The following is a 14,700-nucleotide window of genomic DNA, read 5'->3' on the forward strand; positions in this document are numbered from 1 at the left end:
GATTCTTTGAGAGGGTCAGCAAGCATGTGGACAAGAGGGGATCCAGTGGATATAGTGTACTTAGGTTTTCAGAAAGCCTTTGACTAGGTCCCTCACCAGAGGCTCTTAAGCAAAGTAAGCTGTCATGAGATAAGAGGGAAGATCCTCTCATGGATAGGAAACAAAGGGTAGGAATAAATTATCAGTTTTCAGAATGGAGAAAGGTAAATAGTGATGTCCCCCACGGGGTCTGTACTGGGACCAGTACTAGTCAACATATTAATGAATGATCTGGAAAAAGGGGTAAACAGTGAGGTGGCAAAATTTGCAGATGATACAAAACTACTAAAGATAGTTAAGCCCAGAGCAGAATGTGAAGGGCTACAAGGGGATCTCTCAAAACTGGGTCACTGGGCAACAAAATGGCAGATGAAATTCAGTGTTGATAAATGCAAAGTAATGCACATTGGAAAACATAATTCCAACTATACATATAAAATAATGGGGTCTAAAGTAGTTGTTACCACTCAAGAGAGAGATCTTGGAGTCATTGTGGATAGTTCTCTGAAAACATACACTCAATGTGTAGTGGCAGTCAAAAAAGCGAACAGAATATTGGGAATCATTAAGAAAGGGATAGATAATAAGACAGAAAACATCATATTGCTTCTATATAAATCCATGGTACACCCACATCTTGAATACTGCATGCAGATGTGGTTGCCCCATCTCAAAAAAAAATATATATATTAGACTTGGAAAAGGTTCCGAAAAGGGCAACAAAAGTGATTATTTGTATGGAACGGCCACCATATGAGGATAGATTAATAAGACTGGGACTTTTCAGCTTGGAAAAGAGTAGACTAAGGGGGAATATGATAGAGGTCTATAAAATCATGACTATTGTGAAGAAAGTAAATAAGGAAGTGTTATTTACCCCTTCTCATAACACAAGAACTAGGGGTCACCAAATGAAATTAATAGGCAGCAGGTTTAAAACAAACAAAAGGAAGTATTTCTTTACACAACGCACAGTCAGTGTGTGGAACTCTTGCCAGGGGATGTTGTGAAGGCCAAGACTATAACAGGGTTCAAAAAAGAATTAGATAAATACATGGAGGATAGGTCCATCAATGGCTATTAGCCAGGATGGGCAGGGATGGTGTCCATAGCCTCTGTTTGCCAGAAGCTGAGAATGGGTGACAGGGAATGGATCACTTGATGATGATCTGTTCTGTTCATTCCCTCTGGGGCATCTGGCATTGGCCGCTATTGGAAGACAGGATACTGGGCTAGGTGGACCTGGATACAGTGTACTTAGACTTTCAGAAAGCCTTTGACAAGGTCAGAGAAATGTCTCAAGGCAAGGCATCCTTATAAGCTATAAAATGGTGCTCCTTTTGTGTTCTAATACAGTGGTTCTCGACAAGGGTACGGACACCCTTGGGTGTACGCAGAGGTCTTCCAGGGAGTACATCAACTCATCTAGATATTTGGTTAGTTTTACAACAAGCTACATAAAAAGCACTAGTGAAGTCAGTACAAATTAAAATTTCATACAGACAATGACTTTTTTTATACTGCTCTATATACTATACACTGAAATGCAAGTACAATATTTATATTCCAATTGATTTATTTTATAATTATATGGTAAAAATGAGAAAGGAAGCAATTTTTCAGTAATAATGTGGCTGTGACACTTTTGTATTTTTGTCTGATTATGTAAGCAAGTAGTTCTTAAGTGAAGTGAAACTTGAGGGTACGCAAGACAAATCAGACTTCTGAAAGGGGTACAGTAGTCTGGAAAGGTTGAGAGCCACTGATCTAATAGGTGACACTTGTCTATAATTACAGCTAATCTAAAGGTATTTTTAATGTAAGGTAACTGAATAACAATGATACATTGGTATTACAATGCATAAGACAGGTTTTTTTAATTGTGTGTATTGCTGGTAGTTGGGGCAATAAATGAAGGTTAAAACTAATTAAGTAATCAGAGGAACTCAAACTGGTAATTTTGAAAAATGTAACAATAGTTCTGACAATAGTAACTTAAATTCATCTAGTTTATCACTCACAGGAGAATATGCTCTATCCCGTAGTAAGGTTGCATGTATATAAAAACGTTACATTCTTTCCAAAGTTGGTGTTAAATTTCAGCCTTATTCAATCGGTATGTTTCATAGTGTTTTTTTCTATAGACTGCCTCATGCTTATCTCAGTGAAAGTTTATTGAAAAGACCTACTGTATTTCAAGAAATCCTCTTCCATCTCTTTCCTTTATCTCATGAAGGGCTTTTGTGTTGTGTTTTGTTTTCTATTTAGATTATAAATATTTTTGCTGAAAAACAACTGCCTCCCACAGTATAGTTAAAAAATAAACAAAAAACCTCTTCTAGTTTATTATTATCGCAGAAAATCTTAGGAGACATGGTGTTAGCTTTGTAAAAATGGTGACCTGTAATTGTTAACTTTTTAAGAGAATATATTACCTTTAGTAGTATCCTCTATACCTGTGGTTCTCAGTCTTTTCCATTCCACGACTCCTTCAGGATTACCCTCCCATTTAGCAAAATGGAAAGGAAAGGGTGATTATGACCCCACTCTCCCACAACACCTGTCTGTGATTCCCAGTTTGAGAGCTCCTACTGCATAAAGTTCTTATGTGTTTCTCTTGTTCCATTCTAAACTGTGAAAGTCCAGGCTATGGGAAACCAGGTTACCAGGGTGTAATCTTCCTTTATTGTTTTATATATGTTAGTGCCCAGTATGGCAGGTGGTGTTGGACGATAGGCCTCTTTGCAGAGAATTTAGAGATTAAGTAGACTACCTAGAAATAAAAGAAGATAGAAGGGATGCCACATGAATTTTGAAAGGGCAGAATTTATTTTTTATTGTGGCTACTAGTGTAGAGTGGAACCATTGGAGATTGCTGTGGTATTTATAACCATCCTCCTTCAACCCCCACCACAAGCTTAACTTCTTTACTTGTTACAGTCTTGTATATAAATATCTATTTATTTGTGGATAGGTACCAACCCAATTTAACCTATGAGCAACCAAAATATTCTCCAGAGAAAGAGGCTCTGACAGGATCAGAGAGGAAATCTCAAATTAGTATGCTTCAAGGGCACCGCTTCAGTCTTCAGACATTGATGAATCCATCCAGTTTGCCTACAGAGCAGTCTGCCACTACCGTTAGCTTTTTGGTGGGTCTATTAGGTAAGTCTACAGATACCCAAATAAGTACAATACATTCAAATCAAGTTCCATAAATAGTGGAATTTAATTAAGCAGAACAAAAGTTCAAATCCAATGGTAACATCTTAGAGTACCTTCTCACAAATGTCAAATATGAAGTATTCTGGTAGGAAAACAGATTTTTATAGTTTGTTCCATAATCTTATTTATTTTCCTTCAGTCAAAAATAAGGCAAAATAAAGTGTTTTCTTGTCAAAACAGACTTTTTTCATTTTAACATCTGATAATGTCTCTATTGGTAAAGATCTGCTTTATCAGATTAAGTTGCGTGTTTATTTAAACAGTTTTGAAAGGTTTGACTTCCTTCCAATTCTTATTTTCTTTTTCACACAGCTTTTCTGGTGTGTGGGTTGAGTGTTCTGACCACATATGGGATTCATTTTATTGCTAATATGGAGCCTTGGAGCATTGGTCTTCTTGCTGTGTTGGTAGTACTCTTCATAGTCATAGTTCTCACCATATGGAGGCAGCCTCAGAGCCAGCAGAAAGTAGCCTTTATGGTGAGTAAGATAACATAAATAATGCAGAGTTTAAATTTGTTTTAATAAAACCGCGTGTGTGTGTGTCTGTGTCTATGCTTGTGTTTTTCAGACAATGGCTCACCATTGCACTATTGTACCTCCATTGGTGATAGTGACAGTGCTAGTGTAGACAGGTCAGAGGCATTTTTACCACCACATTGTCTAGACCATCTCAGATCAATTCTGGTATTATTTCACTGCAGACTGGATGAGGAGGCCTTGCATAGAGTGCACCGTCCATACCCCTTTCACACCACTGATTTGTTGGATATGGCTGGTAAATTGCCTAGTACATAGATCCACCAGCTATTCCCTACCACTTGGGGGTGCTGGGGCAAGCAGCAGAGAGGCTATTTCAGCCCTCAGGTTGGGATAGCAGTTGAAGAGTGGCTTCACTACTACAGAGCCTGTAACTTAGAGGGAAGAGTTCCTTCCTCCCAGCCCTGGAGGAGCAGTTTAGCACAAAAACCCAGTTGCTTGGACTGTGTGCCATGATTCCTTGGAGCATGAATAAGTCTTTCACATACACTATAAGGATTTTTTGGTAATGGGCAGTTAGGAAAGTGGAGATGAGCTGAGTGATGGGATGAAGTATGGGAAGCTATTTGGTAGGGTGATTGGGAAGGACAGGGATATAAATTGAGTGTGCTTTTTTATTGAGGCATGTTATCCTTTTTAATGATTTATAAAGTGTGCTGAGAGCTGTGGGTAAAGGCTGTTGAATATAAATTTTAATCAATAAAATAAGTATTGTTTCAGGCTGCCCACCTAGATTAATTCAGGAATTCAGCACTGCATTGCTGTATGTTCAGTGCAAATTGACAAGGTTTTCTTTGCAGCTGTAGGGACCAAAACTTTTTTTTAAAATGAAAGCATAAGTTTTGGAGAAACTAGTGATTAAACCTTACACTAAACAGGAAAAGTGTCTTACTCTCACTGGTGAGTGGGTCTGTCAGTCCCTTTATTTGTGTTACAAAATTGAAATGTGCCATTTAGTGTGCGGAAAGGTTTGAAAAACATTACTATCTTATAAACTATTTCCCCTTAGGTTCCATTCTTGCCATTTTTGCCATCCTTCAGTATCTTGGTGAATATTTACTTGATGGTACAGTTAAGTGGAGAGACTTGGATCAGATTTAGCTTCTGGATGGCTTTTGGTAGGTACTTTATAACAACTGTTTACATTAGGATTGATGGGTCCTCTCTTGTGGTTCTTTCTAGGAATGAGTTAATCATCTTCTTTTAACTATTCAAATAAAAAGCTTTCTTTCAATAAATGTCAAATGATATCACTAGTCAAAACAAAAACATACCTCAGAAGATGTATGCATCTGCTGCTAAAACTGCACAAGCAGTTGTGAGGTAGCAGGAATTGTAAAAGCTACAGGACTAATTCCAATTAGCTTACTGCTCTCTTCCAAATCGAGGTGATGTATGTGTAGGCCTGGAAAGCATTAACGTTGAGTCTGGTAAATCTTTTCTGCCTGCCTACTCTATTTCAGAGGCAGCACTTTCAACTCACTTTGTGATACAAAATCCAAACAGGGAATATTTAACATATTCTCAGGATTTGTTTTGGTAAATTAGGGTGACCCGATGTCCTGATTTTATGGTAACAGTCCCGATATTCGGGGCTTTGTCTTATATAAGTACCTATTACTCCCCACCCATCCCATTTTTTCACACTTGCTATCTGGTCACCCTATGGTAAATACAAAATGAGAGCTGAAAGTGGTTGTTGTGTCAAAATGCTCCTGAAAGGTTAGCTGAGGCTAGGTCTACACTACCCGCCTGAATCGGCGGGTAGAAATCGACCTCTCGGGGATCGATTTATCGCGTCCCATCGGGACGCGACAGTTGATCCCCTAATCGACGCTCTTACTCCACCAGCGGAGGTGGGAGTAAGCGCCGTCGACAGGAAGCCGCGGAGGTCGATTTTGCCGCGGTCCTCACAGCGGGGTAAGTCGGCTGCGATACGTCGAATTCAGCTACGCTATTCACGTAGCTGAATTTGCGTATCTTAAATCGACTCCCCCCTGTAGTGTAGATGTCGCCTGAGATTCAGTCAGTGTAGTGGTAGAGAATGAGAAATCTATGTAGGCTTTGTTCACACACACATACCAGTAGCACTGATTTTAACCAAATTGGTTTAGAAACTGAGCTAGTTAAATCAGTGCAAATCATTTATATGGACAGTTTTTAAAATTGGTTTAAGATAGTGCTTTATATTGATGTAGCTTAAGTTGGTTAAACCAATTTAAGAGTATTCACAAGAAGAGGTTGCACTGATTTAACTAGCTCAGTTCCTAAATCAATTTACTTAAGTTGATACAGACTGTGTGTTTGTAAGCCAGACCAGAAAACATGGTGAGAAAAATATGTAAAATCAAGATCAATATTTTTCTAATAATTATAGTCAAAATTGTAGAGAGAGGAGTATTTGCAACTACTGTATCTATTTCCTACTACTCTATCATTCTCCTCTGAACTGCAGTACTTTAGAATTGTAGAAATATACATTAACTGCAAAGTCAGTTTTGGTGCGCCAAACTTGTATTGCAGTCATGAATTACAGGCAGCACTCACCATTACCAATGCAGCTAAGAGCATACGCAAATGACTGGGAATTAGGAATATTGCACTGGGGCCCAGTACTGCCAGTTGTCTTTAATGTAGGGAAATTATCAGGCACAAAGGCCTGAAGAACTAGTAGTAATTTGCATGCCAGAGGCAGGGAACTGTTCAGGTAAACAGGTTCCATTATCCAGGGGGGTTGGGAATCTCTTTTAATGCACTGTTTGCCTGAAAAAAACTATAAAGTATTTTGTTTTGTTTTGGAAGGCTTCTTTATTTACTTTGCATATGGCATCAGACATAGTCTTGAAGGTCATCCTAGAGATGAGGAAGATGAAGATACTTGCTCAGAAAATAGTGGAATACAGGAAAAGAACCCCGTGGAAGAAGCAGATGAACATACAAATGAAAATGCTCAGTTTATTATACATGAAAGGACAAGTGAATGTTAATGTTTGCAAACAACCTTAACGTGCATGTCTCTGAAGTAGTAGTAAACTGTGATCGAATGTAGTTGCTGAACGAAATTGTCAAAAGGTAGCTGCCAGCAGATTAACAGTAATTTATATTTGTGCATCTTGAAAGTGCCTACCACAAAGCATGACTGACGTGTTGAACTAGCTGCTAATACCTCTTGGATACTTCAGATCCAGTCACATGAAGACTTTCTTCAGTGAAAAATTGATATCCCAGATGAAAACATCAAGGAAGATAAGGGGAAGGACAGACTTCCAAGCGGATAACTGTACCTTTGCTATGCTAAAATTTGGGGGTGTTTTGGTTGCACAATTATATACAATTAATTGGTGATGACAAAGTATAAAGAATTTTAGGATTGCTTACAAAAGAGGGCCCTGAACATTTTACATTTTATGAAGAAAGCAACTGCTTTTCATATGTTCTCCTTATCCCTGTTCATTAAAATACTTTGTCATGTCTGATAGGGTATAATGAATAACAAAGTGACGATACTCTTTGATCATTAAAATATTTAATTCCTTCTTTTTTTTTTTTTCAGGGAACTAATGGGAGATTAATTGGGAGTAGGTCTAGAGCAGTGGTTTTCAATCCCTGGGGTCCGCAGACTATGTCTAAGCGGTCTGTGAAAGGTAACTAAAGAAAATAAAGGGGGGTAGCTGTGTTAGTCTGAATGTGTAAAAAGCAACAGAGGGTCCAGTGGCACCTTTAAGACTAACAGAAGTATTGGGAGCATAAGCTTTCGTGGGTAAGAACCTCACTTCTTCAGATGCAGTTTCAGATGCCAGAAAAGGCATTCTGTTTTTCTGATCAATCAAAAGTATGTGAATACCCCCATCTACAGGTCAAAGCCTGGAAGTGTTATTGTTACCATAGAAGCCCACAGTTTAGCACCCTTCATGCATCAAATACTGTGCCAAGCACGAGCAACATTTATAGTTGAATTCTGTTCAGTCAGTTTTCAGTGTAAAACTTCTAGGGTAGGGATCCGCAGACCACAGGTTGAATTTCCAAAGGGGTCCAATCTTCAATTCAAAATTTTTAGGGGTCTTCAAATGAAAAAAGATTGAAAACCACTGGTCTAGAGAATATTCTGCAAAGTTTGTTTACAAATGGTAACAGCACAAATCAGACACTTTTAACAAAGTAGAGTACAATATATTTATATCAAAGTAGTAAGGAGATGTTCGGTTATACTTACCAGTAAGCAGATATGCATAATTCAGACTATGAAGATGCTTATGAGCAATGATACACTATAGGAACAGTATTCAAGAATATTATTTTGTTTCATATAAAGTCACATCTGAATTTTTTTCCTTCCAAAGTTACTCCAGGTGCTAAAAGAAAAATTCAAAAGCAGACCTACTCTTATTTGCCTGTAACAACTGGGACATAATGTGTGGGACATCATAGAGTGAAATCCTGGCTCTACTGAACTCAGTGGGAATTTCTGTAATTAGTACTTATGTATAGCATTTCTAAAAGCTTTCTTCTTCACAGCTAAATTCCCTCTTCCTCCTCGTCCATCATATGCATATTGTGGGGAGGGGGAGGGTTGGGTCTATTTCATACATTGCTTCTTGACAAGAAAACAAATGCCTATGGTACTAGAGTTCCTTGCACAGAGAAGAGGAGGGTGGACATACTTGGAGGCAAAGCTTTTATTTACATATATTTATTTTCAATCCTGACAGGGTATTTTCAGGGATGATAGGATTTAAAATTTGAAATATATCTATTTGCAAAGTCTGGGTTTTTTCCCCTAAAACAAATGTTTCAGTTCTTTATTACCCTTTAAATAAATATCAGTGATAGTAGAGCAAGCAACCATACATAAACAGCACAGTGAACATGGGTCTGATGTCCAAAAGCCAGGAAGCAAGTTGTTATAACAATACTGAATAAATAATTAATTTGAACATAATGAACAATATCTTGATGGTGTTCTTTTCAATGTAAAAGCAAAGATTTGTGTTACCTATCAAAGGTACATAATCATTTAAATATTTTTAGCGTATATAGGCTTAAATAGTTGAGAAGTATCACTATTAGTTATTATAAGTGTCACTATTAGTTATGGAGGATTTCAAAATGTGGAGTTATTTTGCCCAAAATGTTATTTTTAATTAATAAGTTCCCAATAGTAAGCAAAGAGCGTCCAGAATGCTTCCATTGACTAAAGGAAATAGATAGTCCTACAATCTAAAGGACAATATTGCTGAAGTACATTATGCTGTTAGCTTTCTCCTTTACTCACTGTAAGGCAAAACCCATTGAACACAGTTTTGACAGGTGTCTTCAAAGACTTATGTTGTCTGATATTAAAAATCACCTTTATACTTTTACAACATCTAGAATTTATGAGACGGTGGAAAGCCATTTTCTGTGTGTGTGTGAGCAGCATTGGATTCTTGCTACTTTTTAGCTATAACATGCACAAATCCTGGTGAACACAAAAATATAAAAGCTTCTTGGCACAGAACCAGAAATGTGTTGATACCGTACAGGGGAATTGGTCCTTAATGTTGAGCTTGTTCCTTTACTCCTCAGTTTGTATTGGATTGTGGATATCTTGCAGTATCTGGAATGGAGGGAGGGGTGGATTTGTGCTGTTGCACCAGTGGCCCCTACTGGCCATTAACAACAAGAGGTTGCATGCTGAAAAGAACTCCACTCCCTTTTTTCCTTGACTGGAAGGTACTTGGTTACCTAGTGTACTCCAGTGAAATTTCCAGAGGATAGTTGCTGGGAGGTGAGAGCCCTATTAGCTACCTTTATCTCTCTGAGAGAAGCATATGAAAAGGAAAAATACCTTCCTCTTACTGAGACTGAATAAATCCTCTAACCTTAGCTATTATTGTCCTAAGGATAAATACTCACCCTTACGTATGGTTAATCTTGGGAGGGTCTTGGTGTTGGGGGAAGCTTATGTAGTTTGGGTGGGGAGAAAAGGCTAGGAAAGTGGATGGAAAGCAAACAACCCAATAAAAGTTTGTGTGAGTAGGTCGGTGCAACTCTATTATCTTCAAAGGAATGAATCTGACCCTATGTTAGATAACAACTTTTACTATTACTTTTCAGCAAAATAGAAATCAAAGTTCAGATGTTGGCTTCCTTTTTTTTGGGGGGGGGGGGAAAGCATCTTTTAACTTACATGATGGGATGTTTCTGAGTTAGAAGCAGTTTTATCTGGATATAAAGAAAGACGCTATTAGACTTCTGGCATCAGTGGAAATTCCTTTGTCTCAGCTTTGAGGATGTTACTACTAAATGGATTCAAAATACTATCTGTGTAGAGGGAAACTGACATTATTCTCTGCTTATATTTGTTTCTACAAAATGTGCATGTAACTAATATATTTTAGAAAATTTAATAGTATTTACATTTTATTAATCATTGATGCTTCAAGAGTTTTTTTTTTTTTTAAGTCCATTGATTTAAGGGGACCTTTGTGGGTAGAGAGACTTGCAGACTTGGGCTCCATATATTTATAAAATTTCTAATATGAAATCACAAAATATTAATACCTTTTTATAAAGCTTATTAGATGGTGTGTATTATAATGTTTGCCTTAATCCCTGAAATGCTAGGAATTATGTTTAACTGTGTGTCATGGGACAACCAGTGACCCACCAGGATGGGTTTAATGTTTTTGTTTTTGTTTTTTAATGTAACTGCTTTCTTCAGACTTTTAAAATCAGGTATCATAGAGAACAGATTTTAGATGTAGTTGGATGGGCCTGTCACTCATCATTCAGAATGGTGCAATTAAAGGAAAACTCCAGTGACTTATTACACTAAAATAGATAGATAAATGTTTACTAAATAAGAATATTAACACAGGAATTTTCAGAGCTTTTTAGAAATACTTATCAGTTTCAATATCTTGTTAAATGAATGAAAAAAAGATGTCTGTCTCAGTTAGGTCTAACATTTCAATTATACTTTCCATCAGGGGCCCATTTTGATGCAGAGTAGGGCAGAAACATCATATTCACCATTTGAAATTATTAGTAATACAAGACTCTCAAAGCTTTTGGGAGGAAGCTAGAAATAACTATTTTTAAAAAGAATTTATTCAGCTATTTGTTTAATCACCTTTTTAAGTATAGAACTTTTTTTACAACAGCTCTGAAAGTTCTGCAGTTCTGTGACCTAGAGGGAGGAGTCATTTACTTCATTGCACTAAACTTGGTTGATTTGAAGGGGAAGAGGGGAATATCTGTGTCTGTCTTTAGTCCTTGATAATTTAATCTTTGTAATTCAGTGTAGCGATTAAAATAATTTCTGTGTTGCACTGCAATTTTCCTTAAAAGGGACACTGTTAATAACACTTCTGACTGAAAAGTGTTACCTATTATTGCTACCTAAGATTTTGACAAATCTTGAAAGACTAAAGAATTTTTTTTTCAGTTTGTTTAGTTTGTGTGTATTTGACAGCACTTTGTGTATAAACAGTTTCCTCTTTTGTTTGCATAGATATTTCCCACAACAACAAGGGAGAAATAAAGACATTTAAAAAATAGTAAAATGTGATTGTACAGATATCACGGGGCTCAGAAGCAGGCATAGTACCAGAAATCAGTTTTAACTTATTATTTTAGTTGACTTAGTCTCAGCTCCCTTCTCTAATGTACAAAGATAATTCTCTGTTTAGTTAATGATGGTGCCTTTACTATTAGGTAGCAAAGTAATATCACTGTAAAAATCAAGTAAAATATATGCATTAGGTTTGCTATCCAGTATAAGCCCAATACTGCAAGGTTCTAGCTGCCCTCAACTTACTTTTGCCTTGCAAGATCCAGCCATGTAAGGGACAACAACCATACAAATTCTTACATGTGAGAGGTGTTTAGATAGAAACATGTAAGAAACGGCATGTAGAAAACAAATACTCAATGTGTGTGTGTGCATGTGTGTCTTTATATTTACCTAGAGATGAACTGAAAACTCTAATCCTATGGAATGAAAGCTTAGTCTACACATTGCTTTTTAAAAAACATGATTAATAGTTATTGTAACTTGTTCAGTATCTATGCAAATGATGTAGTATTGTCAAAAATCTGTTGTCGCAGGTATCTTTTATTTTTATGGAGAAAGCTATTGCTATATCTGCATTGGTAGGTTCTTTTGGTGCAAAATAGCCTTATTCTATGTAACTGTTATGCCTATGTCACTGTAAGTTGCGGTTTCTTTATTTTAACTGCCAATAAAGTGTTAGTGGCAATACATCAAGGGATTGTTTTGGCAATATGATTAGGTTAGGTATTTAGACAATTATCCTTTACATTTAACTAAGGGGTTGTACAGCTGTGCTGTAACTGCAAATAACATGAATAAGTCGCACACAACACACACACTAGTTTTTATAGATATTTAATAAAGTCTTAGATTGTGAATGAATATGTTGTCACCCCTCGCTCCCAAGCTGTCACTGCATATGCAGCAGTATGCCTTTATAAAGGCAGAATTACACTTTAAAGTAATAGGGCTCTACCAAGTGCCTATATTGGCTGCACACCATGCATCCTGGAATACTCAAAGATTTAAGCAGAAGAGGTGAAATCTATCACAGTGCATTAAGCAAGCACAAGGCTCTGCATGCCACTTAAGTAGTACATGATGTCTTCAACACTGGGATGCCTTTCATACTAAATGAATTTAATTCACATATGTATTTACCTTTTTTGGTCACAAACGCTTTAATGCTTTTAGGCCCTGATCCTGCAAAGGGTACACATTACAATGTGCAATGTACACATTGAAGTCAATGGGACGACTAGCAGTGTGTAAAGTTAAGCATGTGTGCCAGGATTTGCAGGATCAGTCTTACTCCTCAACAGGTTATTCACAAAACGTAGGATACTTATTTCTGTTTTAGTCTCCTGTAGCTTTAATATTTTATTTCCTGATATGTGCTTTTTGAGGGCCTCTTCGTTTTCACAATTGGCTTTTCCAAAACTGATTGCAATCATGTCTCTTCTTCCCCCCCGAACACAGTTTATGATTTGATTCTAGGAATTATTCAGACACTAACCAAGTTAAAGGACATTTGTACAGGCATGCATAAGACTGAACTGTATGCATAAATGCTGCTTTTTATTGTCTGCTGGGCAAATTCTCATGTCTTGAGAACGTTTTCATTCAGTCCGTCTCAGGCAAACTCCCACTGAAATCAATATAAGTTGGGCAGAGTCTGGGTTAAGGTTAACAGGATTTGGCCCTGTATTGCTTAGGAGGATTTGTTTTCCTTTAGTGTTGGCAGATTGGAAAGCATTTAATATATTTGTTTAATACATTTTAAAATACTTTTGTGTTTTATCATTTTTGAAAATGCTAGTATTTCTGTCTTTTGGAACTTTGCTCCATCACTGTTTATATGTACATTGCAGTAATTATTTCAAGTGTATTTTATTTGCTGCTGTGCATTTAAATGTAGATAAAATGATGCAGCTTCATATACAAATTTAGATTTGTGTCATGCTTTAGTCTAAAAAACCTAATTTGTATTAATGTAAAAATGTGTTTAGAATGTATGTAAGAATCAAAATACTTTATGGTGCTTGGGTTTTTCACTTTTGCAATAGAATATCATCAGTATTTTTAGTTGCTATAGAAGTTGTGATGGAAATTATACTGCTGCTGATTTATTCACTGTATATATGCTTCATAGGACAACAATCATGCATTTGTTCTATATTTTTTAAAATAAAGTTAAAAATCACTTGCATGTACTGGATATAAGTTTCAACTTTATCTTGTGTTCTAAAATGATTGTGGAGGTCTTTGTACAAAAAATATACCACAGATTTTACTAAGTAAGGTAGAATGATCTACAGTAACTGAAAACCATTCAGTGTGCATTATGTGACTCCTGTTATCAAATGTTACAACTTTAGAAACTGCTTCCAGTGTAGCATAAACTCATCTATGATTTTAACATGTATTGCATAATAATATATATGAGCATTCTGTTGGACAATAAGCAGCTGTTTTCTTGCTAAAAGCTTTTATTTTTCAAGAAGGTAGATTGGATCAAAATGGATACAACATGAGGTAGTCATGAGACCAGGGTACCATTCTGCCTCTATCACAGACTTACTACATAATATTCAGTTAAAGAGGCTTGGAGAGCTATGACAATTAAACCAACCTGTTACCTCTCCAGTTGATTGAAACCCTATTCTCAGACAGGGAACAACACGCTGCACCAACTCAAGATCTGCTCTTATTCTGGGGAGGAGTCCCACTCTTCTGGTCTGGGGTGCGACACCATCTCTGTTCTCTCAACAATCCTTTTATGTCCTTACCGACAAATTTTATGTCCTTACTGAATGGAAGCATCAACGAGAAAACACACTAAGCAACACACTAAGTAAATTCAGAAGTCCATCACTGCACCTACTTCCTTGTCCATTTGATCATAGATCCTGGACCAGGCTCAAGAGGCTTCTCTCTAGCTCAACCACAGTTGCCATAACTATGCATCAGCTTGGCCTGGTTTCCTCTCTGCACTGTGACTCTGGGGCAGTGTTGCAGATAACAACTCATGTGGTAGAAGAATGCCTGACCTGACATCTGGAGGGTGGTCTATAACACCTAGCTTCTCCTGATACAGAAATCATCCTCTGGTTACAGAACCTGGTCATCAAGCTCTGCCTGCATATGAGAGAGAGAGAAGGTCACAGGCTAAAACTTACAAAAATGGCCTGTGATTTCTGGTGCTTCCGTTTTGGGGTGCCCATCCTGAGACACCATGGGACTGATTTTCAGAGGTGCTGATCACCTACAGTCCCCATTAAACTTTAGCTGATGGACAGTGTATAACACTTCTGACGATGTCTCAAGTTGGGCACCCAAGCTTAGAGACTGCTTTTGAAA

At 37.1% G+C, this 14,700-nt stretch overlaps 1 protein-coding gene across 7 annotated transcripts in view; it reads left to right on the forward strand.

Annotated features, from left to right (window-relative positions):
* SLC7A2 (solute carrier family 7 member 2) overlaps positions 1-13,553 on the forward strand; it is a 125,176-nt gene extending 111,623 nt beyond the window's left edge. For all 7 annotated transcript variants that reach the window (XM_054029438.1, XM_054029440.1, XM_054029437.1 and 4 more), the window contains exons 9-12: positions 3,014-3,204; positions 3,577-3,743; positions 4,813-4,921; positions 6,606-13,553. In XM_054029438.1, coding sequence (XP_053885413.1) covers positions 3,014-3,204; positions 3,577-3,743; positions 4,813-4,921; positions 6,606-6,790 — 652 coding nt within the window. In that variant the 3' untranslated portion in view covers positions 6,791-13,553. The remainder of the gene's footprint in view (positions 1-3,013; positions 3,205-3,576; positions 3,744-4,812; positions 4,922-6,605) is intronic.
* The last annotated feature ends 1,147 nt before the right edge of the window (positions 13,554-14,700 follow it).

This window comes from Malaclemys terrapin, chromosome 5, assembly GCF_027887155.1.
Source record: "Malaclemys terrapin pileata isolate rMalTer1 chromosome 5, rMalTer1.hap1, whole genome shotgun sequence".
Lineage (NCBI taxonomy): Eukaryota > Metazoa > Chordata > Testudines > Emydidae > Malaclemys > Malaclemys terrapin.